This window comes from Scyliorhinus torazame, chromosome 2 (assembly GCF_047496885.1).
Source record: "Scyliorhinus torazame isolate Kashiwa2021f chromosome 2, sScyTor2.1, whole genome shotgun sequence".
Classification (NCBI taxonomy): Eukaryota; Metazoa; Chordata; class Chondrichthyes; order Carcharhiniformes; family Scyliorhinidae; genus Scyliorhinus; species Scyliorhinus torazame.
Window position 1 is genome coordinate 123873120 of NC_092708.1, and position 26358 is coordinate 123899477.

Genomic DNA, 26358 nt, shown 5'->3' on the forward strand with positions numbered 1-26358 from the left:
TTATTTCTATAACATGGTATGATCGGACTCCCCCATTTCCTACCATGTTCTCCAGAACTAGGATGTTTGCCCAGTAATGACAACAATGAGTCTATAGTCAGTTTGACCACTGACTTTCTTATCAGATGTTTTCCCATGCTCTCAGCATTTACTGCTGTCCTTGCTTATTATATGATTTTTAATAGTATAATGTCACTAAATAATTTCTTCCCTTAAACCTTTATTACCACACTTGGAGTATAGTGTTCAATTCTGGTCACCACACTACCAGAAGGATGTGGAGGCTGCAGAGATGGTGCAGAAGAGATTTACCAGGATGTTGCCTGGTATGGAGGGCATTAGCTATGAGGAGAGGTTGAATAAACCCAGTTTGTTCTCACTGAAACGACGGAGGTTGAGGGGCGACCTGATAGAGGTCTACAAAATTATGAGGGGCATAGACAGGGTGGATAGTCAGAGACTTTTTCCCAGGGTAGGGGGGTCAATTACTAAAGGGCATAGGTTTAAGGTGCGAGGGGCAAGGTTTAGAGGAGATGTACGAGGCAGGTTTTATTACACCGAGGGTAGTGGGTGCCTGGAACTTGCTGCCAGAGGAGGTGGTGGAAGCAGGGACGATAGTGACGTCTAAGGGGCATTTTGACAAATACATGAATAGAGGGATACGGACCCCGGAAGTGTAGAAGATTTTAGTTTAGACGGGCAGCATGGTCGGCGCAGGCTTGGAGGTCCGAAGGGCCTGTTCCTGTGCTGTACGTTTTTTGTCCTTTGTTTTGTTCTTTGTACCTATAATAAAGTAGGTTTCTATCAATGCTGAACACAAGAGTTAAGCTATCCCATGACCAGCAGATCAGATTAAATCTCTGAAAGTCCTGCCACATCCAGCCGCAAATGATACTGGACAGCTACTAACAGGACATGGAGGCTCAGAAACATCCCATCCTCTATGATGGAAGAGTCCTACACATCAGTGCAATGAAGACAAAGGCTGAAGCATTTTAAACCATCTTCAGCCAGAAACGCTCAGTCTCCACCTCGGTCTCCTCCTGGAGTCTCCTCCATTATTAGTGCCACTCTTCAGGCAATTTGATTCACTTCACGTGCTATCAAGAAATGACTGACAACGCTGGCTACTGCAAAGGCTGTTGGCTCAAACAACATCCTTGCTATAGTACTGCTCCCAAATCTAGCCGTGCCCTTAGTCAAGCTGTTCCAGTATAGCTGCAACACTGGTATCTACGCAACAATGTGGAAGTTTTCCAGGTATGCCCCTGTTCACAAAAAAAAGGATCAATCCAATCCAGCCAATTACTGGCCATCTGTCTTCACTCAGTCATCCACTTCCTAATTGATAGCCCTGAATTCCTTTGCTGTCTGTACGGATAGTTACCCTCTTCTCCATTTTGACATTATCTCTATGTCCTGAACAGATTGACATTGCCTCTTGAGTGATCACGTTCAGGAGAGTAATTCAGAAACTTGTATTTCACCAATGTGTGGAGACTGATTTTTCGGTACTTGGTGCAAATGTTTTTGGATCTGCTTGGGGTCAATGATGGTTCGATATCACATTACATAAGCATCATAAAAGTTCTCTGCACTGTCACTTTGGTCTCTAATTTTAAATGTAGACAGGGTTAGGCTGCACTCTCCCGAGTATGAGGCTCTCACAAGAATTAAACTCTTCTTACTGAAGTTATAGAAATATTTCAGTAAAATATTGAAACAAAGCCATCAGAATAAAAAAAACATTCATCAGTCATGTGGTCTAAATCATTCAGTCTTGCTTGAGAAGACATATGATGAATTAATATTATTTCATACTTTACATTCCAGTGCACATATATAAAGATTGATCAAGTTGAAAAGACACATGCTGTTGTTCTTAGTCGTCCATCTTGGTTATGGGGCGCTGAAATGGGAGCTAATGAACATGGAGTATGTATTGGTAATGAAGCAGTCTGGGGAAAAGAAAAGCCCAATGACAAAGAAGCCCTTCTGGGCATGGACTTAGTCAGGTTTGGCTTATTTTACTTTACAAGTTGACTTTTCTTTAAGAGAAAGTGGCAGGATACATTTCCCGCAATAATTTTCTGCTTTTGCTGCCTGATATGCTTTTTTATCTTCCAACAGGCTTTAAGTTATTCACTGATTTTGTTTCCTTTGTGCTTTCCAAGGTTTGAGTCCCCAGTGTGAAAGTGATGTTGCTTACTGCAGATCTTCAATCTCCAAGCTAGGTGACGTTTTGGCACTGTGCTCCACAGCAGCACCTACTTGAGAGTTCCTGATGTTGAGCCACAAGCCCAATGTTTCCTCCCTATCCGTGATCCAGTGCAACTTCAGCCTCCAAGAGTGGCAAAATCCATGTTTCCATGCTTTTTTGATGGTAACTCAGGGTCTTCTTGTGGTGGGGGAAGGGACTAGTCAAAGGGCTCAGAAAAGTTGTTTGTTGCAGCATTCACGAACAAATATCATCAGGCCCATCTGTGATCCATGCAAAGTCATTCGTTTTATATTTTTATGTCAGAAACGTTTATGGTAACTTGTGAATATTTTTCTACTTAAGACAACATGAGTTCCGTATGCACACTCATTATTCTCAACGATAAATAATAATAATCGCTTATTGTCACAAGTAGGCTTCAGTGAAGTTACTGTGAAAAGCCCCTAGTTGCCACATTGGCACCTGTTCAGGGAGGAGGCCAGTACAGGAATTGAACCCATGCTGCTGGCCTTGTTCTACATTCTACAGCCAGCTGTTCAGCCCACTGTGCTAAACCAGCCCCTTTTCTCAAGACAGAGGTAGCTTCCATAAGTTATCCTATTCTCTTAATAAAGTGAAACTTGCATCATATTGTTAGGTCAGTTCCTGCTCCATGTGCCCCTGAGTCATAACACAAGTGAATTAACCATTCATTCTTATAAGAATTCCTGAAGTCTTTGCCCTTGATGCCTAATAATTACAGTCACCAGGTTTGTATGTTGAAACACAATTACTGTTTAGTTATACCAAGGACTATCATGAAATATGCAATAAATGCAACTTGATAACAAGTTAATACCTACTACCCCCTTTAACTGTCCCACCCTCTACCCACACACACACACACACACACACACACACACACACAAGAAAGACAAACACAGAGGGGTGGAAAGGGGTAAAAATAATAATGATGACGGTCTTTGCTTCAAATGGTGGTTCTTTAACACACTTTTCTCACAGTACTTTGATTGATCAGAGTCTCTAGTTTACAGCTGGTAATGGTCTTTCTTATAGAGTGATTCGTTCAGGGTCCCCACAGGCTGGAAAATACAGCACTTACAGGCAGCAGGCTTTCCGGAGACACTTTATTTCTTATCAAACAGGGCCTTCAGCTCGAGGTTCACATTCAGGCCCCTATGTTTCTACACAGACACGTTATTTTACACCAAACCTTGCTTTCAGCTCATGGTTTGACTTCAGGCCTTTGCAATCTCAAGAGAATGACACCCAGACTTTCTGGAGAGAGTCAGCCCTCGCAGTGGCCTTCTGTAGAGGTTTAGTTAGATCTTTTAAAGAGAGAGTTAGTTAGATCCCTCCATCCAGGCTGCATAATCAAAAGTGAGACCAAAATGGAACTTCCTGAATCTGAAAACATTCCAGGGATCATATTCAATCACCACGTGTTACTGGGCAGAGATTTAAGGCAAGATCCACCGGCCGCATTGCTCTCTCCCTTGAATGCGGTGCGGCCAGTGAATGCCGGGAGAGCCCTCTCATGGGCCTCCCGGCAGTCTTCACCCCTCGCGGTATTCACCCAAGTCCCGCGAGGCATCCAAGTCAGAATCTCGCCCAGAAGGATGTCCACTGGCCTCGCGGGATCCACTGGGCTCCCCAGCGAGGCTGCAGCCAAGTGACATTCAGCACTAGTCCACACAAATGTGGACCAGGTGGAACGGCATCCGGTGGGTCTCTCAAGCCATAGGAGGCCCCTGGGTGGCCAGGAACAGTGCAGGGTGCCCCCCCCCCCTGAACATGGCACCATGTCACTGCTGAGCTGCCACCTTGGCACTGCTACCTTGTGCAATGGTGCCTGAGTGGCAGGCCTGAGGGGAGTTATGCCCATGAAAGGATGGTGGAGGGGGTGTTTGAAGAATGGGGGTGTGTAGGACACGTAAGTAGGGGCCACCGGGAGGTTTGTGGGGGGGTGATTGGTGGAGATCCTGGAAGGAAGATGGTACTGTAAGGGGCTTGGCTTGGGGGGGGGGGCCTGAAGAGGGGGGCCCCAGGAACCGCATAGTGGGGTGTCCTCACTGGGAGGGGGTGCGGGGGGGGGTAGTGCCCATGTGTACAGGGGGTGACATTGTCCATGGGTGGGGGGTGGGGGGGGGGGGAACGACCCACAAGCTCACTTAGAGATCGGGGCACCCTTTCAAAATGGCGGCCCGATCTCGGAGTTCAGCTTCCCGTTGCTAAAAAAAATTGGAAGTGTGGGCTAAACCAGTGGAAACTCCCTAGGGCCCAAGTGTTGTTAAATAGCAGTGGAGAACCCACCACAAATGAACTTAGAAATTGTTGTGGAGAATCGCGCCCTTAGTCTTTTGGGTCCATTCATTGGCCACCGGCCAAATTGATCAAACTAAATGATCGCTGACACTGGCCAGTCTGCAATCAGCAGTCTAATACAACACAGTCCCCTGGAATCTGCTGTTTGACTTAAAGGCACAGCCCACTGCTTTCTTCTGCATGTATTTACTATATAGGCTGGTTTAAAAACATATGTCCATGGATCAAAAATGTAACGGCAAAAATAAAAGAAAAGGGAAATAAGGGAATAAGCAAGAACAAACAGGAAGGGCCCTTGCAATATGTGCCATCAGTGGGTTATTATATCTTGGGGCTTATAATTATCTAAATTATAGTGTAATGCACCAGAGATGAATATTTCAGTTAACATGTCTCCTGTCTTATGAAAAGCAATAAATACCATATTTCCAGTCATTGTGCTTTGCTGGCTCCAACTATTAAAATGAATATATTTGCAACATATGCACAGAATCAGTAAATTGCAGCCTGAGTCTGGTACAATAATTGCATTCATCTGTGGATTATGTCCTCTTTAGAATTTGTTTTTACATAGTCCAGTAATCTGTAAGACTATGAATGGAACGGTTTTCTGAGGTGCATCCAATGCCTTTGGTGCCCCCACAAATTGTTCCCTAGCCAATGACTCCATTGCTGCCCATGGCCAGAGACAATTTTGGCATCCTATTTGACCCTGAACTGAGCTTCCAAATCCATATCCTCTGCAACATCAAAATTACCTACTTTGACCTCTAACAGTGTCCATTCCTGGCTCTGGCTCTGCCCTGGCTTGTCGGCTGTTGGAAACCCTCACCATGCCTTTGTTGCCTTTAGATTCGATGATTTTTATGCTCTTTTGGCTGGCCTCCCACCTTGCACCTGCACAAACTTCAGCCATTCAAAACTCTGTCCATTACCTAACTTGCACCGAGTGCCGTTGACACACCACCTTTGTTCTTACTGCTCTGCATTGTCTTCCATTCTCTCAACACTTCTAATTTTGAATTCCAATCCTTGTCTTCAAATTTCACCATGCTGTCTGTTTAACTATTTCTATAGTACCGTCCAACCCCTCAATCCTCCCAAGATCTCTGTGCTCCTCCAGTTTTGGCTTCTTGCAATTCCAGATTTTAATCGCTCCACCATTAACAGAGTGCCTTCAGATGACTAGGTCCTAAGCTCTTGAATTCCCTCATCAAACCTCTCTGTTTTGCTACGTCTCTCTCCTTTAAAATGCTCCCGAAAATCTACTTCACCTGTTACATGTTTTATGCTGCTGGGTGATGATTACTGTCCAGGTAACTTAAGATGTTTTACTACATTAAAGGCATTTATATTATTATTTTGTCATGGTTTCATTGTCATTTGTGAGTGTCAGTATTGCAATGACAACCTCAAGGTATTCAACTTCAAATGTGCATTAAACTGAACAAAGATATTGGGAAAGGTTTTCAGCATGTATTCCAGAGCCAAAGGATTCTGAATAAAGATTGTTATTTTAATAAGTTTCAAAGGCACAGTGGTAGGACATATTTGCATTCTCTGCTATTATGAAACACTTTATCCACATATAATTTAACTGAATATAATTTGATCACCACTGAAAAAGCTTGCATCTTGACTAATATACGATCAAACAGCTTGGTCTGTCAGTCAAGTAGGCTCCTCTCTCCATTTTGAAGTTGAGGAGGGAAAGATTTCTCTATTTTAACTCTCTAATTATTTAAAAATAGTATGACATAAAATGACAGAGGTGTTGAGGCACAGTGGTAGCACCCACATCTCTCAGCCAGAAGCTCTGAGTTCAAGTCCCACTATAGGGTTTGATAGTCATGGAAGATGCATGTATAACCTGGCAAAACAGGTTAATTAACAGCCTATAAATCCTTCCAATACATCTGATGGCAGGCAGTAAGAGTGGGAGAGTTTCCTGGTCTGCCATGCTATATGTATGGCATGGCAAAAAAAACACTGCAGCTCTTTGCCAAGCATAGTCAAGGACCAATCAAATGGATGTCTATGGATGCCAATGCCGTCTTAGGGCAATGTACCTGAAGGAGGAGGATGGCATATAGTACAGAAAATTCTAATTTTAGCATAAATTCTTTGTTTACTATTTTGACCCATTTATAATTTCATGGCCTTTTTCAGAATATCCATATGTTATATTATCATGTTATAGACGGATTTGGATCTTGGTTTTGGATTATCAAGATATATTGCTACAAATATAATTTATCTTGTGGAAACAATTTATATTCAAATTATGTAAATTTTTCCAGGCTTGGCCTTGAAAGATCTGTGACAGCTGAGGAGGCAGTTGATGTTCTTGCTGGTCTGCTAGAAAAACATGGACAGGGAGGAAATTGTATGGAAGATGAAGCTGTATTTACGTATCACAACAGCTTTCTGATTGCTGACAAGAAGGAAGCCTGGATTTTAGAGACTGCTGGTAAATACTGGGCAGCAGAAAAAGTTGAAGGTATGTATGGGTATATTATCAATAATAGCAGTAAGCATTTACTTTTTCAAATGAAACTACAACCTCATTTGCTGAATTAGGCTCTGATACCCGTACCAGCCTCCCCGAACAGGCGCCGGAATGTGGCGACTAGGGGCTTTTCACAGTAACTTCATTTGAAGCCTACTTGTGACAATAAGCGATTTTCATTTCATTTCGATAGACTTTATAGGCCGGATTTTCTGGTGGGTGTTCCCGCAGTGGAAGCGACGAACCATTGGCTGTTGGTGGGATCTTCCAGTCCCGCTGAAGTCAATGGGCTTTTGCTTGGCTCAGCTGCCCTGCCCTCAGAGAACCTGCGCTGGGGATGGATTTTGGTGGGACCAAAAGATCCCGTCAGTGGAAGGAGCCGGAAAATCCCACCCATAGTCTTTCAGGGCACTTGCTTTAAAGATGACTTAAGTGATGTGTATCAGAACTTGCTAGCCTTGTTACTTTAGGGGGAAAACAGAAGAAATATTTAGCAAAGAACCATTAAGTAAATAATACTCATCTCACAATTAAGGGAAAATGCAAAAGCAAAATACTTCGGAAGCTGTAATCTGAAATAAAAGCAGAAAATGCTGGAAATACTCAACAGGTCTTGCAGCATCTGTGGAGAAAGAAGCAGAGGTAATTTTTAAGATCAATAGCTTTTCATCAGAATAAAAGAAAGGTAGAAGTGTAATAGGCTTTGAAGCAAGGGAAGGAAGAACAAGAGGAAAGGTCTGCGATAAAGTCTACGATACTTTAAGAAATCAATTTCTAGCCAAATTGAAAATGCCAGTAGCAGCAGAATGGAATGTGCTCTTGATGCTCCCAGTTGCCTTCATAGTTGTTTTCAGTCAGAATATGAAGTTCAATATATTGGCTTCTTTTTACGGACCTTGTACCCATTATTTTATCCCATTGGTCCTGTACTGCTTTCCGATTGCAAAAATCTAATTAATCATTTGTAGTTATCCTGTTTCCATTGCATGATTTCTCAGTACCTAGCTGTTGTAACATCACCAGCAGCCAAAACAGTACCCTGTGGGTCCTTGTTATCTTGCTGTCAGCTGTATTCTCACCCCGTGGTTTGTTGCTACTTAATAGCCGTTTGTCTATATTGGGTTGCGGGAGGAGGAATAAAAACATTAGGCACACACAACATCACTTTTAGGTATGAAGTTGTACTATTTCCAGAGACTGTTCTTGCTCTAACGCTCGGTCAGCAGAACATAAAAATGAATTCTCTGGTAATTTGGCTGGGGGGAGCAAAAGACAATCCAAGTATATTCAGTCACGGTGTGATGACATGCAGAGAGTACTCTTCCAGTGACGGATGGATGGGTGTGTGGGAGAAGGTATTGTCAGTAAGGGTCCAGTACTCGAATAAGGATTTTGGTCGGATTATCTCCCCCTCCTTGTCACCAAACTGATGATATCAAGTGTGTCATGATATTCAAACACACACATCATGATGGACACACTAACAGGCAAATCAGAGTACACAACACCACAACCAATCACAGACAAGAACACCAACCACATAAAAAGCACGAGCACGACACCTGGAGGTCGGTAGGTCTGGGGAGAAGGAAACAAGAAAGAGCTGTTGAAACACCACAAGCAGGGAGCCCCCCACGTGCAGAGTGCAAAGACCAAGTTGTAAATAGTGAGTTTAAATAAAGAAGCGTTGTACCATATGCAACTGTGTTGGCTCATCTGTGTGTCAGAACACCCAACACCACATGGTACAGGAGTGGATCGATACCTGCCTACCAACCTGCCATTCTGGACATGGACCACACCGGCAAACCGCAGCCGATGCAAGTCACGGGGAACCTAGGCACCAACTGGAAGCTCTACAGGCAGCGATTTGACCTGTACATCCGTGCCACCGAAAAACAGAATGCCTCGGATGATTCGAAGATTGCAATGCTCCTCTTCTACGCAGGCCCCCACCCAAACGATGTCTTTAATTCACTGGTGTTCGAAGAAGGCGAAAACCAGGCCAAATATGACACGGTCATCCTCAAACTGGACCAGCACTTTCAAACTGAAGTAAACGAAACTTTCGAAAGATACATCTTTCAGCAACGCCTGCAAGGTAAGGAGGAGCTTTTTCAACCCTTTTTGACGCACCTCCGGATTCTAGCGCAGTCCTGCGGTTACGGCACCACTACAGAGTCCATGATCAGGGACCAGATTGTTTTTGGCGTTGCCTATAGTGGCCTACGCCAGCAGCTTCTTAAAATAAAGAGCCTCACCTTAGCGTCTGCTGTGGAAGCCTGTGTCCTCCATGAAAATGCTACCTGCCGTTTTGCCCGATTTCAGGCGTCCGAGTTGGCACGGAGGGGGTCCCCAGCCGTCGAATCGGCAAGCCAGGCCGCCCACGACGTTGAACGCATCCAGGCCGTCGATTTCTTCCCGCCCCACGGCCCGGACGACAGCGGTCGCTTCCCGCGCTTTTCGCGGTCTCCCGCGCAGGTGCGCGCCAAAAATAACGGCCACAACGAGGGACGCACTGCGCAGGCGCGCCCACCGCAAGATCGCACTGCGCATGCGCAGTGGCGCAACGAACGTCGTGACGTCATGACGTGCAGCAATTGTGGAGGTCTACACTTAAAAGGGCAATGTCCTGCAAAATACCGACAGTGCAACAGATGTGCCATGATAGGCCACTACGCAGCCCGCTGTCGTGCGGCTCAACCCATGGATCCGGCGCATCCTCGACAACCTCACACACGAGTCAGGACCGTCCAGCCCACGCATCAAGACTTCCAGTTAAGTGATGCAGATGACCAGGATGACTTCCGAGTTGCCGTCATTGATGTCAACAAGGTCAATGCCATCAATCCAGACGATGAGTGGTGTGCCACCCTGACGGTCAACCGATCGCGCGTCGCCTTCCGTCTGGACACCGGCGCATCCGCCAACCTGATTGCTTACTCTGCAGTCCAGGCCATGAAGGTCAAACCACCCATCACACCATCCCGGCTTAAGATGGTTGACTATAACGGGAACGTTATCCCGTCCGTAGGATCTTGCCAGCTACAGGTGACTCACAAGAGGTACACGGCCACACTCCCCTTCGAAGTTGTGGGCTCATCAAAGGACTCATTACTGGGCGCACAAGCGTGTAAGGTCCTTCACCTGGTACAGCGCATCATGTCTCTCTCTCCAGATGAGATATCCGACTTCCCGGATGCTGAGTTCCACGCGAATCTCCATTCCCTCCTCGCTCACAACCAGGAGGTTTTTGAAGGCATGGGGACATTGCCACACACGTACAAGATTCGACTCAGACCGGACGCCATCCCTGTCGTTCACGCACCTCGCAGGGTTCCTGCACCTCTCAAAGACCGCCTCAAGGCACAACTGCAGATTCTTCAGGACCAAGGGGTCCTATCCAAGGTCACGGAGCCCACGCCATGGGTCAGCTCCATGGTCTGTGTAAAGAAGCCCTCTGGCGAGCTCCGTATATGTATAGATCCAAAAGATCTGAACAACAACATCATGCGGGAACACTATCCCATCCCGAAACGAGAAGACCTCACCAGCGAGATGGCGCGAGCCAACATATTCACTAAATTGGATGCGTCCAAAGGATTCTGGCAGATCAAACTGGACCCGGCCAGCCGAAGACTATGCACATTCAACACCCCTTTTGGCAGATTCTGCTACAACCGGATGCCATTCGGCATCATTTCGGCATCTGAAGTATTCCACCGCATTATGGAGCAGATGATGGAAGGCATCGAAGGGGTACGTGTATATGTGGACGATATCATCATTTGGTCCACCACTCCGCAGGAACACATGCATCGTCTTCGACGTGTCTTCACCCGCATACGGCAAAATGGCCTGCGTCTCAACCGTGCGAAGTGTGCTTTCGGCCAGACGGAGCTGAAATTCCTCGGGGACCACATCTCAAGGTCCGGGGTCCGTCCCGATGCAGACAAGGTTAGCGCCATCACAGCCATGCCACGACCGGCTGACAAGAAGGCTGTCTTAAGATTCCTGGGCATGGTCAACTTCCTTGGGAAGTTCATTCCCAACCTGGCTTCTCATACAACAAACATGCGCCATCTCGTAAAAGAATCGACGGAATTCAACTGGCACCAGTCGCATCAGCGGGAATGGGAGGAGCTCAAGCACAAACTGGTCACGGCACCAGTGCTGGCCTTCTTTGACACGACTCGCCCTACAAAGATCTCAACAGACGCCAGCCAATCTGGTATTGGAGCGGTACTCCTGCAAAAAGACAGCACGTCATCATGGGCCCCGGTTGCGTATGCCTCACGAGCCATGACCCCTACCGAACAGCGCTACGCGCAAATCGAAAAAGAATGCCTGGGCTTGTTAACTGGACTGGACAAGTTCCACGACTATGTGTATGGCCTGCCACGATTCACGGTCGAAACTGACCACCGCCCCCTGGTCAACATCATTAACAAAGACCTGAACGACATGACTCCTCGCCTCCAGTGCATCTTACTTAAACTCAGGAGGTACGATTTTGAACTGATCTACACTCCGGGGAAGGAACTCATAGTGGCGGACACTCTTTCCCGAGCAGTGAGCACACCACCAGATGCGGAGGGGTTCGTGCGTCAAATTGAGGCACACGTGACTCTGACAGCAGCAAATATGCCAGCTGATGATCCTAGTCTGGCCCACATACGCGCAGAGACGGCGACTGACCCTCTGCTGCAGCGAGTGATGCGCCACATGACGGAAGGGTGGCTAAAAGGGCAGTGCCCCCAGTTTTATAATGTGCGAGATGATCTCACCAATATAGACGGGGTCCTTATGAAATCGCATAGGATCGTCATTCCACACAGTGTGCGCCAGATGATTCTTCGTCAACTACACGAAGGCCACTTGGGCGTCGAAAAATGCAGACGAAGGGCCCGGGAGGCGGTATATTGGCCGGGTATTAATGAAGACATAGCCAACATGGTGCTCAACTGCACAACCTGTCAGAGGTTTCAGCCAGCGCAACCTCCGGAAACACTTCTACCACACGAGATGGTGACGTCCCCCTGGGCGAAGGTGGGTGTTGACCTATTTCACGCGCTCGGCAGAGATTACATTGTTATTATAGACTACTTCTCAAACTACCCGGAAGTCATGCCTCTCCATGATCTGACGTCGTCCGCAGTCATTGGGGCCTGCAAGGAAACGTTTGCTCGCCATGGCATTCCAAGGACTGTCATGTCAGACAATGGACCTTGTTTTGCCAGCCGTGAATGGTCGTCCTTTGCCGCAGCATATGGTTTCACTCATGTGACATCCAGCCCTCTGCATCCACAATCGAACGGGAAGGCTGAAAAGGGTGTCCACATCGCAAAGCGGCTCCTGTGCAAGGCGGCTGATGCCGGATCGGACTTTAACCTTGCCTTGCTGGCCTATCGATCGGCCCCGTTATCCACGGGCCTCTCGCCAGCGCAGCTACTAATGGGTCGCTCCCTCAGGACGACGGTACCTTCCGTCCTAGCACCGACAACAGACCATGAGGCGGTTCTTCGGAACATGCAACTGCAGCGTGATCGCCAGAAAGGTCGGTACGACACACGAGCGACGGACCTGCCCCCCCTGTCCTCCGGAGACAAAGTACGCGTCCATCAACCGTATGGTGGCTGGTCAGCACCGGCCGAAGTCCTCCGACAAGTGGCTCCCCGCTCGTTCCTGGTTCGCATGCCGGATGGTTCCGTGCGTCGCCGCAATCGGCGCGCCCTTCGCCGACTTCCACGCTCACAGCCACACAACACGCCAGATCCTCAACAGGCTTCCGAGGATGACTTTGTGGAGCTGCCGCACATCACGCCCTTTCCATCGCCACCCATGGCCATGCCTGCACAGCAGCCGGTGGTTCTTGATCCACCCTTAAGGCGGTCAACCCGAATTCGTCGCAAACCCATTAGAATGGACTTATAATACAGTTCATATGTTTAATAAGTTGGACAATTTTACATGATAACCTGTTGTTGTTTATCGTTCCAGATGTCGTCTGACTGGACAACTGTTCAAATTTTTTTTCTTCTTCTCTCGTTCGCATTTCTGTTATGTTATGGTACAACTGGATTCATGTGACGCACTCGACATCGCCCCATGTACATAGTTCCGTCATAGACACATGCTGCACACGACACACACACACTCTTAGATGCACTCACGTCACGATCATATTTATTACCACGTAGGCACATATCTTTGTAAAAAGGGGGGATGTCATGATATTCAAACACACACATCATGATGGACACACTAACAGGCAAATCAGAGTACACAACACCACAACCAATCACAGACAAGAACACCAACCACATAAAAAGCACGAGCACGACACCTGGAGGTCGGTAGGTCTGGGGAGAAGGAAACAAGAAAGAGCTGTTGAAACACCACAAGCAGGGAGCCCCCCACGTGCAGAGTGCAAAGACCAAGTTGTAAATAGTGAGTTTAAATAAAGAAGCGTTGTACCATATGCAACTGTGTTGGCTCATCTGTGTGTCAGAACACCCAACACCACAAAGTGGGTTTGACACTCATTCTGTTTCACTCCCGGCCAAAACCACTCCTTCACCAAATGCTTATGTAATCGATTGGCTTGCAATCAATTGCAGAGTTTGTGGATGATTAAACATTAAGGATGGGATTTTCTGGCCTCTCCTGCAGCGGGTTCCCCGATGGGATGAGCGAGTCACGCAAAATGCCATAGACATCAACAGGACCAGAAGATTCTGCCAGCGGCCAAAGGAAAGCCACGTCCGTCACCGGAAAAGAGCTGCAGGGTGGGGGATGGAGGGACGTCTCTTCCCCCATCCATCTGCTGCTAATAATAATTAATGGGTGTCTACATTAATCAGGCGCAATTTGCACCTTTAATAATGTTAAAATACTTACTTCAGATTAAAAATTGGTTGTTGATTCCAATAATTGTATGTTGAAGAAGAATGAGTCTGAAGCTAGCCTGTACCTGAAAACAGGTTTATTTCCAAGACATAAAAGCGATACAGACTCTCCCAGAGACTGAGTGAACTGGTTTGTATACTCTTACAATGATTCTCTAATCCTTCCCCAGTTGGGGACTGCTGTGATTAATTACCAACTGAAAGCATGTATTTTGTTGCAACACAAATTCAACATTAATATTTGCAAGTGCATAGAAGAGTGTCAGTGGGAAATCCAACTGCTTTTTCTGCTGCTGTCCATAAATCAATGGAAGGAAATAGAAAATCCCAACCTGCAAAACAAAGCAAAGTCGGCACTCTAAACCTGCTGATGTTGGTGATTTTATTATGGTATCATTGTAGTAATTTATTCATTAAGAGGCCTGCAGTCATAATTATAAAAGAGTGATTGAAAAGTACTGCTAACTAAATGGCACATTTATGTGGGCTGTTAGTATATCATAAAGTCCACTGAACGGCACGTTTAGTGGGGTGTTTCTCGGCGGCTGCAGCGCCGAGAACTATCCCATTAACCAATGGCATTTTGCCGTTTCTTTTGGCCTCGGAGTGCCAGGGTGCCACCTTGTCCTGTCCCCGATCGTCTGGGAATCTCCAATGGCCACAGGTGCTGTTATGACTGATCCATGTTTGTGTGGTACTAAACGGTGCCCTGGCGAGGTCTCCTAGATGCGGAGGGTGAGTCCTGTGCACCGAGTGAATCCAGCGTTAAATATTCAGATCGGGATGTCGTCCAGCGAGGGAGAGATCCAGATCGCAAGGTTTTGTGCCCGGAATCCGATTTGGGGCTCGCGCATGTTTCACCCATTGTACCTGAATCCACACCGGGCGTAACAGGGTGCTGAATCACACCCAATCACATTATTCATTAATGTTCAAAAGTGGATGAAATGCATGATTTGTGTATTTTATTTTTGTTCTTATACGTAGAGGGGGTGCGAAATATTTCCAACCAACTTTCCATTACAACGAAGATTAATAAAGAGCATCCAGAAATGAGGAGTTATGCAAAGAGTCAAGGCTGGTGGGATGGTAAAATAGAGTTCAATTTCACTGCTGTGTATTCCTATCAAGACAGTGCTAAAATGACTGAAACTGGTAACCGCTACTGTACTGGCCTGCAGCTTCTTAATAAACATAAAGGTAATTAACAAAAAAGAAAATTAACTTTAAAATGGTCAATCATATATAGAAACGTTAGTTGGTATATTCGCTCAGCAAATACCTCTCAAATCTTATAAAAAAGAGCATAGCTTCTGAGTTGGCCAAAAATATTTCTAGGTAACTTTCAACTTTTTTCTTAACAAATATAGTCAACAAAGACATTACTTATTTTTTGTATTCAAGAGAAGACCTTATTTAATATGCTTTTACATGTGAATATACCTTTTCACCATGAATGATGTATGGTATAAGTTTCAGAATGGTAGGTGTCACAGTTTGGCCGTTTTGTTCACAGAAAGGACTTGGACATAAAACTAGATTAAGACTTTTTATAAGCAAAAGTTTGCATAAGAGGGATTGACTTGGCAAACATCCCCCTGCTGATTCGTAGTAATTGGAGGAATACTAATGGAAGTTTGAGAGTGGAAGTTCTGATCCAAACAATGGACAACCCTAACCCTAACCCTAATTTGGTTATTCAGAAGGAAACTTCACATCTTCAATTTGAAAATCCTTTTTGATTCCCATGGGGGCTGTGGGAGAGACTTTTAGAAATTGGCCACTGACTCACAGTTAGGTACAAACAAAGAACAAAGAAAAATACAGCACAGGAACAGGCCCTTTGGCCCTCCAGGCCTGTGCCGACCATGCTACCCGTCTAAACTAAAATCTTCTATACTTCCTGGGTCCGTATCCCTCTATTCCCATCCTATTCATGTATTTGTCAAGATGCCCCTTAAATGTCACTATCGTCCCTGCTTCCACCACCTCCTCCGGCAGCGAGTTCCAGGCACCCACTACCATCTGTGTAATAAAACTTGCCTCATACATCTCCTCTAAACCTTGCCCCTCGCACCTTAAACCTATACCCCCTAGTAATTGACCTCTCTACCCTGGGAAAAAGTCTCTGACTATCCACTCTGTCTATGCCCCTCATACTTTTGTAGACCTCTATCAGGTCGCCCCTCAACCTCCGTCTTTCCAGTGAGAACAAACCGGGGTTATTCAACCGCTCCTCATATCTAATGCCCTCCATACCAGGCAACATCCTGGTAAATTTCTTCTGCACCCTCTCTAAAGCCTCCACATCCTTCTGGTAGTGTGGTGACCAGAATTGAACATTATACTCCAAGTGTGGCCTAACTAAGGTTCTATACAGCTGCAACATGACTTACCAATTCTTATACTCAATGCCTCGGCCTATGAAGGCAAGCATGCCATATGCCTTCTTGACCACCTTCTCCACCTGTGTTGCCCCTTTCAGTAACCTGTGGACCTGTACACCTAGATCTCTCTGACTGTCAATACTGTTGAGGGTTCTACCATTCACTGTATATTCCCTACCTGCATTAGACCTTCCAAAATGCATTACCTCACATTTGTCCGGATTAAACTCCATCTGCCATCTCTCCGCCCAAGTCTCCAAACGATCTAAATCCTGCTGTATCCTCTGACCATCCTCATCGCTATCCGCAATTCCACCAACCTTTGTATCGTCTGCAAACTTACTAATCAGACCAGTTACATTTTCCTCCAAATTATTTACATATACTACGAATAGCAAAGGTCCCAGCACTGATCCCTGCGGAACACCACTAGCCACAGCCCTCCAATCAGAAAAGCACCCTTCCATTGCTACTCTCTGCCTTCTATGACCTAGCCAGTTCTGTATCCATCTTGCCAGCTCACCCCTGATCCCGTGTGACTTCACCATTTGTACCAGTCTGCCATGAGGGACTTTGTCAAAGGCCTTACTGAAGTCCATCCACTGCCCTACCTGCATCAATCATCTTTGTGACCTCTTCGAAAAACTCTATGAAGTTAGTGAGGCACGACCTCCCCTTCACAAAACCATGCTGCCTTTCGCTAATACGTCCATTTGCTTCCAAATGGGAGTAGATCCTGTCTCGAAGAATTCTCTCCAGTAATTTCCCTACCACTGACGTAAGGCTCACCGGCCTGTAGTTCCCTGGATTATCCTTGCTACCCTTCTTAAACAAAGGATCAACATTGGCTATTCTCCAGTCCTCCGAGACATCACCTGAAGACCTTGAGGATCCAAAGATTTCTGTCAAGGCCTCAGCAATTTCCTCTCTAGCCTCCTTCAGTATTCTGGGGTAGATCCCATCAGGCCCTGGGGACTTATCTACCTTAATATTTTTCAAGGCACCCAACACCTCGTCTTTTTGGATCTCAATGTGACCCAGGCTATCTACACACCCTTCTCCAGACTCAACATCTACCAATTCCTTCTCTTTGGTGTATACTGATACAAAGTATTCATTTAGTACCTCGCCCATTTCCTCTGGCTCCACACACAGATTCCCTTACGTATCCTTCAGTGGGCCAACCCTTTCCCTGGCTATCCTCTTGCTTTTTATGTACGTATTAAAAGCCTTGGGATTTTCCTTAACCCGATTTGCCAATGACTTTTCCTGACCCCTTTTAGCCCCCCTGACTCCTTGCTTAAGTTCCTTCTTTCTTTTCTTATATTCCACACAGGCTTCGTCTGTTCCCAGCCTTCTAGCCCTGACAAATGCCTCCTTTTTCTTTTTGACGAGGCCTACAATTGACGAGGTAAACAACAGAAACCTGCGCAAAGGTTGTGAACTCCTCAACGAGATGGTTGGATTGGATACAAAGGGATTGTAATTAGATAGACCCTGAGGTGGGCTAGCATTTCTGTATTTCTCATGCTTGGAACACTACATGGAAAGAGGTTGCACCAAATGTATTAAATGATGCTCACTCTTTTGTGAATAAATGGTGTGTAGGAGGCACACCTTGACAAGATTGGCTCACTGGACCTGCATGCCTTTTCCTGTCCCGTTTTGTCTGTTCAGACTCTTGAGGTTGCTGTATGCCATGAGAATATTTAAGTCTAAAATATGGTGTTTGTTGAGCAATAATCAACTTAATGTAAGAGTGGTTGTGTAACAGAACTATTTTCTAAGTTGTCAACCATGAATTAATGGAAGCTCTCTTGTATTTCAGTCCTACGTTAAGCCTCATTCCAGAGACTTGAGCGTATATAGGTTGATGTTTCAGTGGAGGGATGCACTGTCGGAGATGTTGCCTTTCAATTGAGATGTTAGACCAAGGCCACGCGAACACAAACAAATGAAATAGAGGCAGGAGTAGGCCAATTGGGCCCTTGAGCCTACTTCTCCGTTTGATAAGATCACATCTGATCTGTTTGTGTTTTAAATTCCACATCATCACCTACCCTGATATCTTTTGATCCCCTTGCCTACAAAAATCTATCTACCTTCGCCTTAAAAATGTTTAAAGACCCCTCCTCCACCGCCTTCTGAGGTAGAGCGTTCCAAAGTCACGCAGCCCTCGGAGAGAAAAAACAGTCTCTTGATTTCTGTCCTAAAAGGGAAACATATTTTAGAACAGTGCCCCTGAGGTCTGGACTCACCCAAAAGAGGAAACATCCTTTCCATGTCCACGTGAATACGAGACCATTCAGGATCTTATAAAGTTCAGTCAAGCCATCCTGCACTCTTCTAAACTCCAATGGACACAGGCTCAGTCTGTCCAACCTTTCCTCATAAGACGACCTGCTTATCCCAGGTATTAATCTGGTAACCCTCCCCTGAACTGCTTCCAACACATTTATATCCTGCCTTAAATAAGGAGACCAAAGCTTCCATGTGGATGCAAAAGATCCCATGGCAATATTTAAAGAAGAGCAGAATAGTTTTCCCTGGTGTCATGTCAAATATTTATCCCTCAACCAACAACACAAAGAGAAATTATTTGGTCATTATGTCATTGCTGTTTGTGAGACCTTTATCAATTTTCTATACACAAACTGCTGTCTGTGTTCCTCTACATTACCAAACGACTACACTGCAAAAGTACTTCATTGGCTCCTATTTTGGAGCACACTGAGGTTGTAAAAGGCACTATGTAATTGCAAGATTTTGTTTCTTTAAAACTGTTCCATATTGCAAGATTTCATGCAACAATTGTGAGCAATTTGTTGACTTATTCTATTGCTATGAAGTTATTTTTACAAAATGGAACACAGAATGGAAGAGTTTAGACATTTCTGACAGCTTGTAAATAGTAAATGGCTGTTCATTTTGCCAAATAATTAAATTCTCTGGCTTCATCCCTTCGATTTATCAATGATTCATCCTAGGCTTCCTCCTATCTCTCATTTACACGTTCCTCCTCGGCAACATCATCCAAAAAAGCAGCATCAGTTTTCACATTTATGCAGATGACATCCGTCACCACCTTTCCCGATTTTTCCTCCATTGTTTTTAAATTATAAGGCTACTTAGCCGACGTCTAATACTGGATGAGCAGAAATTTTCTCCAAGTGTTGGGAGGACCAAAAGATTGGGTGCGATCGTATGGCCACCTTGTGCCCGATCAGGCCGATACATCTCGCGATAGGCGACTCATGAGATTTACGATGCTCAGAACGCCTCGCGAATTCTAACCAGGTCTCGCAAGATGTCACAATCTGGATCTCGCCCTCTCTGGGACGGATCGGGTCCGGGAGTGCCCTGCCTTTGTGAGGGGGGCTCAAGAATCCCCTAATCAGTAAGTTGGGGTGTTTAGAGGTGGGTCCGGAAGCCGCAATAGGGTTCAAGAGATCGGGGTGGCATTTAAAAATGGCACCCCGATCTCTTACTGAATTGAGAAATGCAGCCTCGGCAGGGTGTCCCTCACCAAGGCCCGAATAAACAGAGTCCTATTTAATAGCAGGGCAGCGCCGAGAAACACCCTGCTCAACGTGCCCAAAACAGGACTGTGTTTCTTTTTCATTAAATCGTGCCCATTGTTTCTGGTTACCACTCCAAACTCCTTTCGCTAGCTACTGGCTCCATTCTTCCTGTCAACAGTGTGGAAATGGACCAGACTGTTTCAACCTTGATGCCATATTTGACCTTGATTTGAGCTTCTAACCTCATCTGCATCACCACACCTATGGTCACTTCCATTTCTGCAAATTCCCCAAGTTCGTCCCTATCCCAGGGCATTTGCTGCTGAAAGCGTCATTTATGCCGTTGTAACATTTTGACTTAACCAGTCTAATGACCTTCTTGCTAGCCTCCTACATTCAATCTTCCATAATCTTGAGGTCATCCAAAACTCTGCTGCTTTTGTCCTTGCTCGCACCAAGTCTCATTCTCTGTCGCCCTTGTTCTCGCTGATCTGCATGGCTCACGATTTTGAAATACTCATCCTTGTTTTCAAATTCCTCCATGGCCTTGCCCCAATCTATCACTTTAATCTCCTCCAGCCCAACACCCCTCTGAGATATCTATGTCCACCTAAGTCTGGCCTTTTGCAGATCCCTGATTTTAATTGCTTCATTGTTCCACCATTGGTAGCCATGCTTTCTGGTGCCTAGGCTCTGAAGTTCTGGAATTTTCTCCCTACACCTCTCCACTTTGCAATCTCTTCTTTCTTCCTTTAAAACACTCCTTAAAACATACCTCTTTGACTAAGCTTTTGGCCTGCCTAAATTTCTATGTGACCTAGTGTCTAATTTTGCTTTAGAAAGTACCTGTGAGGACGTTTTATTATGTTAAAGGTACTATATAAGTATAAATTGTTGTTGATATGCTATCATCATTACTTCTTTGCTTATGAACAAGCAAGTTAAGTATATGTTATGCTTATGTATTTTAATAGGAAACATTACAATTGAAGCCATGATGGATATTCTTCGGGACAAAGAGAGCGGTATTAATATGGAAGGTGGTTTTATGACAACAGGGAGCATGGCTTCTATTCTACCCATGGACAGCAACCTGCACTGCATTCATTTCTTTACAGGAACTCCTTATCCTGAGAGGTAATGGACACAAGACATTTCTATTGAGCAAACCATTAATTTTATTTTATTTTCAGTGTTAACACGACATTTACTAAGGATTAAACAAAATTAAAGTAATTTAAAATCAAAACTTAAGGCCGCGATTTAATCAAATGGTAACTATGTCCTATAGCGAGCGCGTTTAGCTGCGTATCCGGCACTTGCAATGCTGAGAACCACAATGCTATCTAACGTGACTCCAGTTAGAAACGAGGCCTCCGTGGGGAACGCACGACCAAGGCCGCACGTTTTCTGCACTGAGGAGCCCCACTCACCGAAACTCCTCAGTGCAGGGAGAGATCGAGGTGTCATTTTGTATAGCCTCCTGATCTCTTGAGCCCCCCCGCCCCCAGCCCCAAATCCCTGGGCCCCCAAAACAGTTGGAGCAACAAAAAGACATATGAAAAGAAATTTGCAAGGGATATCCAAATCAACACAAACCATTACAATTATGTTACCAAAAAAATGACAGTTAAGAGAAATGTGGTCCCTTAAACACTGATAACAGTGATGTTATAACTGAAAGTAAGAAAATGGCATGTTAACAAGTATATTGTGTGAATAAACATCTTGAAAATGTTCAATTAATCAGTGATCCAACAATGATTTGTAAGGGATAGGTCTTACCTGACAAACTTGTTTGAAATTTCCAGAGAGGTGACTAAAGTTCTGAGCAGGGGATTGACTATAAATGTTACGTATGGAGTCTTCCAGAAGGCATTTGATGAAGTTCTTTATAAGAGACTCTTTGCTAAAATTGAGTGCAAGGTATGGACCTGGTTAGGAAATTGCATAAGTAATAGGTGACTGACAGTAGTGGCAGTAAATGTAGGATGTGATTAACGATGTCTCATAGGGATTTGTGTTGGGGCCTCCACTATTCACTGTATTTGAAAATGACTTGGATATGTGGCACTCTATCATGTTATCTAACTTTGCCAATGTAACATGAATAAGTGAAATTGTAAGCAGTATGGATGGAATCATAACATTACAAAGAGATATTAATGGATTTAAATGAATGGGAAAAAGCTATGGCAAATGGATTTTACTATAGGCAAGTGTGAGGCCAACCACTTTTTACCTAAATGAATAGATCAGAGTATTTTCTAAATGGTGAAAGCTCAGAGACTTACAAATTCATGTAAAAAAATCATTAAAATATTATAGACAAGATACCAAAAAATGAAGTGAATGTTAGCCTTTACATCTAGGGAAATAGAATTCAAGGAGTTCGTATCGAAGCAGCAGCTATACAAATGGCAGTTGATTTGAAGGTCAATTGTGAATTTTAAATCGGCGATTGACTGATTTCTGTGAACCAAAAGATTAAAGGATATGGGGAAAGGATTTGGATCATGGGTTATACATGATCTCATTGAGGCTGAGGGGGCTAAATGGCCTACTCTAATTGCCACTTGGGTGCCAGCCTGATACTGTCAAGGTGCCAAGCTGGGGATTGGGGGCCACTTCGGGGGCCTTGGAGATCAGGACACCATTTAAAAAAGGCATCCTGATCTCTCGCTACACTGGGGAGTTCTGGCAAGCGGGGCTCCGCAGTGTACAAAACGTGGCTATGTGCGGATGAGACCCCTTGTGCTAGGCAAGTCGCTATGTGTTTCTCAGCGCTGAGTGTGTTGGGAAATGAGCGGCTAAACGTGATTGCTACCTGACTTTGTTACCAATCATGCCCCTTGTCTCTGTCATGTGATTTTCCATAAATTGCTAGCCTTTGTCAGTTTCTTCCCAATCAATTAATGTGATTTACGGTTCAAAACAAACAAAGAGCTCTTCCCCCTCAAGTACTGGTACGGTGATTTTGTTTTTGGAAAAGGGCAGGCTTACTCCAAGTCCAACGGTGAACTTGTGACCCTTTATTTAAAAAAAACCCAGGTCAGCATCCGGTCAGTATCCAAGTGCCCAGATAATGCAATGCGTTTCCATATTTTAAAAGAAAATATTGTTTTGAAAAATATGGGCCGGGATTCTCCGTCAGCTGACACTGGAATTGGGAAACGCGATTGGGCGGAGAATCCATTTTGAAGCTGAAATCGTGGTGGGCACCAGTTTCAGGCCAAATCGCAATTCTCCAGTGCTTCGATAGCAGCGGCAATGCAGTTCTCTCCGCACGTACAGTAAACACCCTTTTAAAAAATAAATTTAGAGTACCCAATTAATTTTTTCCAATTAAGGGGCAATTTAGCGTGGCCAATCCACCTACCCTGCACATCTTTGGGTTGTGGGGGCGAAACCCACGCAAACACGGGGAGAATGTGCAAACTCCACACGGACAGTGACCCAGAGCCGAGATCGAACCTGGGGCCTCGGCACTGTGAGTCAGCAGTGCTAACCACTGTGCCACCGTGCTGCCCTACAGTAAACACCCTTGACATATCATTAGCGGGCCTGACCTGGTATTCTCCGGGCCTCCGCAATTCTCCACCTCCACCAGGGGTGAATTCCCGATGGTGAGGTTCACTTGTGCTTTTAAAAATCATGAAACAGGCGCCATGGCCACTGAGGGAGGGGGGGGGGGTAAGGAAAGTGTCCGACATCACCATAGTGTGCTGACAGTTGTGCCACAGGCCGGGGGAGCTTCTGCCAGGGCCGGGGGCAGTAGCGGGGAGTGGTCAGGAGGTAGGCTGTGGGGCTGGGGTGGACGGGAACGGAGCCGCAGCCTGCAAGCCAGCCATGCAGCTGCACATGCCACTGACGGCCCACTGTAAACTTAGGGCCGCAGGTCATATGGGTGTTCCCCCAAGCCACCCCCCTCGGTGCCATCTGGCCCCAGGTGACCCATCAGTGGGATGGGCACACTCCAGCGCAACCAGTGCCATCTTGTTGGCTGGGATGGTGTGTGTGGGGAGTGAAGTGTGTATATGTGGCTGCAGCTTGTCATCCTCCTGAGTGTCAATCACGGACCCAGCGAATCCCGCACCGTTTCTCATTGGAATGGATTGTAATCCATGTGGCGCCAGTGCTAGCCCCTCAACAGTCGCTGAATCGGTCCCGATACGACTCTAGCTTTGCTGTCGTGGAAGTTCATGACTCCTACCCCGGCGTCAACACTTAGTCTCAGGAACGGAGAATTATGCTGATGATTTTCCCAACAATACTGAGGGAAGTAAAGGTGCAAAGTGTGGAGGTACTGATCATATTGGCAGTGAGTGTCAATTTGTTCTGCAGGAAGATAAAGTAAATAACATAAGGATATGTTTGCACTAGAAAGGTGCAGAGGAGATTCACACGGATATATTGCCTGGGCTGGAGCATTTTAGCTATGAATAGAGGCTGGTTAGGCTGGGATTGTTTTTTTTTAAGAGCAGAGAAGACTGAGGGGGGACATGGTCAAGGTGTACAAAATAATGTGGACATAGATAGGTAGATAGCTACAGACCAAGTGCTAGAAAATTATATTAGAACAGATAGGTACTTGATGGTCAGTGCAAACACTCTGGGCCGAAGGGTCTCCTTCTGTGCCATAAAATGGGTGGAATTTTCCAAACGAAATGACAACTTGTCAGGTTCTCTCCAGAAAAACAGTCAGGTCTTCTGACACTCAGTCAAAAAAAACATTTTGGGGACTGCAGTTTGGGCTGTCGATCTGGCAGCGCAGGGCCTGTTAGAGCCGGCAAGCCTGGCTACTCCGAGATCTGCAAGTAAACTGGTCTCCCTTCCACCACATCCCTGCCCGCTGGCCATAGAGGACCAAAACCCCCCTGCATGTTCGTCAGCATGCACCTTCTCTTCCCCCTTCCCCTCCCCCCACACATAAGGGGAATCCCTCCTCCCCCAATGGAGGAGGGTCACTCATTTGTCACTGTCCCCTTGGCAGCACTAAGGGACAATGCCCAGCCTCATCTCTCAACCCTGCAGAGTAGGAAATCTCAATCCCAGCAGAACTCTCCTCTGGGCTATTAATGAGGCAAATGCGAGAACATCCACCACCTTCACCTCAGTCTGCAGCACCAGCAAGTCCGAAACTATACAAATGCTCACCAGCGGGCAAGAGGCTAGTTCGATATCAAGAATCCCTGACCTGGGGCGGGATTCTCCACATCGGCACGATGTCCGCCGACCGGTGCCAAAAATGGCGCAAATCAGTCCGGCAGCGCGCCGCCTCAAAGGTGTGGAATTCTCCGCATCTTGAGGGTCCGAGCCCTCGCCTTGAGGGGCTAGGCCCGCGCCGGAGTGATTTCCGCCCCGCCGGCTGGTGGGAAAGGCCTTTGGCGCCCCGCCAGCTGGCTCGGAAATGACTTTGCCATGCGACGCATGCGCGGGAGCGTCAGTGACCGCTCACGGCATCCCTGTGCATGCGCAGTGGAGGGGGGTCTCTTCCGCCTCCGCCATAGTGAAGACCATGGCGAAGGCGGAAGGAAAAGAGTGCCCCCACGGCACAGGCCCGCCCGCGGATCGGTGGGTCCCGATCGCGTGCCAGGCCACTGTGGGGGCACCCCCCGGGGCCAGATCACCCCGCGCCCCCCCCCCCCAGGACCCCGGAGCCCGCCTTGTCCCGCCATTCGAAAGGTGGTTCAATCCACGCCGGCTGGCGTGGGTTGACAGCGGCGGGACTTCGGCCCATCGCGGACCGGAGAATCGCCGGGGGTGGGCCCGCCGACTGGCGCAATTTCCGGCACGGCGCGATTCCCGCCCCCGCCGAATCTCCGGTGGCGGAGAATTTGGGACACGGCGGGGGCGGGATTCGCGCCGGCCCACGGCGATTCTCCGACCCGGTGGAGGGGGCGGAGAATCACGCCCCTGGTGTTAAATAAGGAGAACCAGAGACTTATAAGTTGAGGACATGACCAAAACATATGGTATGATTCACCGGCCCCTGAGAAGAACGTTCACACCTATCCCCCACCCCCGAGAAAAAAAGCACCCCGCGTCGTCTTGGTCAGATGCGCCTGGTGAACCACCTTGCATTGAATCAAGCTGAGCCTAGTACAGGAGGAGGTTGAGTTGACCCCGTGAAGAGCCTCACTCCCCCCACCCCCCCCTTCCCCCCCCCCCAATCAATAACCAGACCCAGCTCACCCTCCCACTTCCTATTCACCTCAGGACTTGGCCATAAATATCCAAAATATTTCCCTCACCCACGTCTGCCAGTTATAAGATCCTATTCAATAGCGAGGGCGAAGGTCCCAAGGGAAATTAAGATATCTCCTTACGCAATAAATCACGAACCTGGAAATACCTGAATAAATTAGACCTCATGAGTTGGAATTTGTCCAAGAGCTCCTCCAAACCAACAAACCTATCCTCCACAAACAGGTTCCCAAACCTCTCCAGCCCCTCCTTCCCCCATGACTTGAACTTCGAGTCCAAA

General features: G+C 46.4%; 1 protein-coding gene across 2 annotated transcripts in view; it reads left to right on the forward strand.

Moving 5' to 3' along the window:
- The window catches only part of scrn3 (secernin 3), a 61762-nt gene that overhangs the window by 22204 nt on the left and 13200 nt on the right, over positions 1-26358 (forward strand). For both annotated transcript variants that reach the window (XM_072476323.1, XM_072476331.1), the window contains exons 3-6: positions 1834-2015; positions 6847-7046; positions 14951-15163; positions 20846-21008. In XM_072476323.1, coding sequence (XP_072332424.1) covers positions 1834-2015; positions 6847-7046; positions 14951-15163; positions 20846-21008 — 758 coding nt within the window. The remainder of the gene's footprint in view (positions 1-1833; positions 2016-6846; positions 7047-14950; positions 15164-20845; positions 21009-26358) is intronic.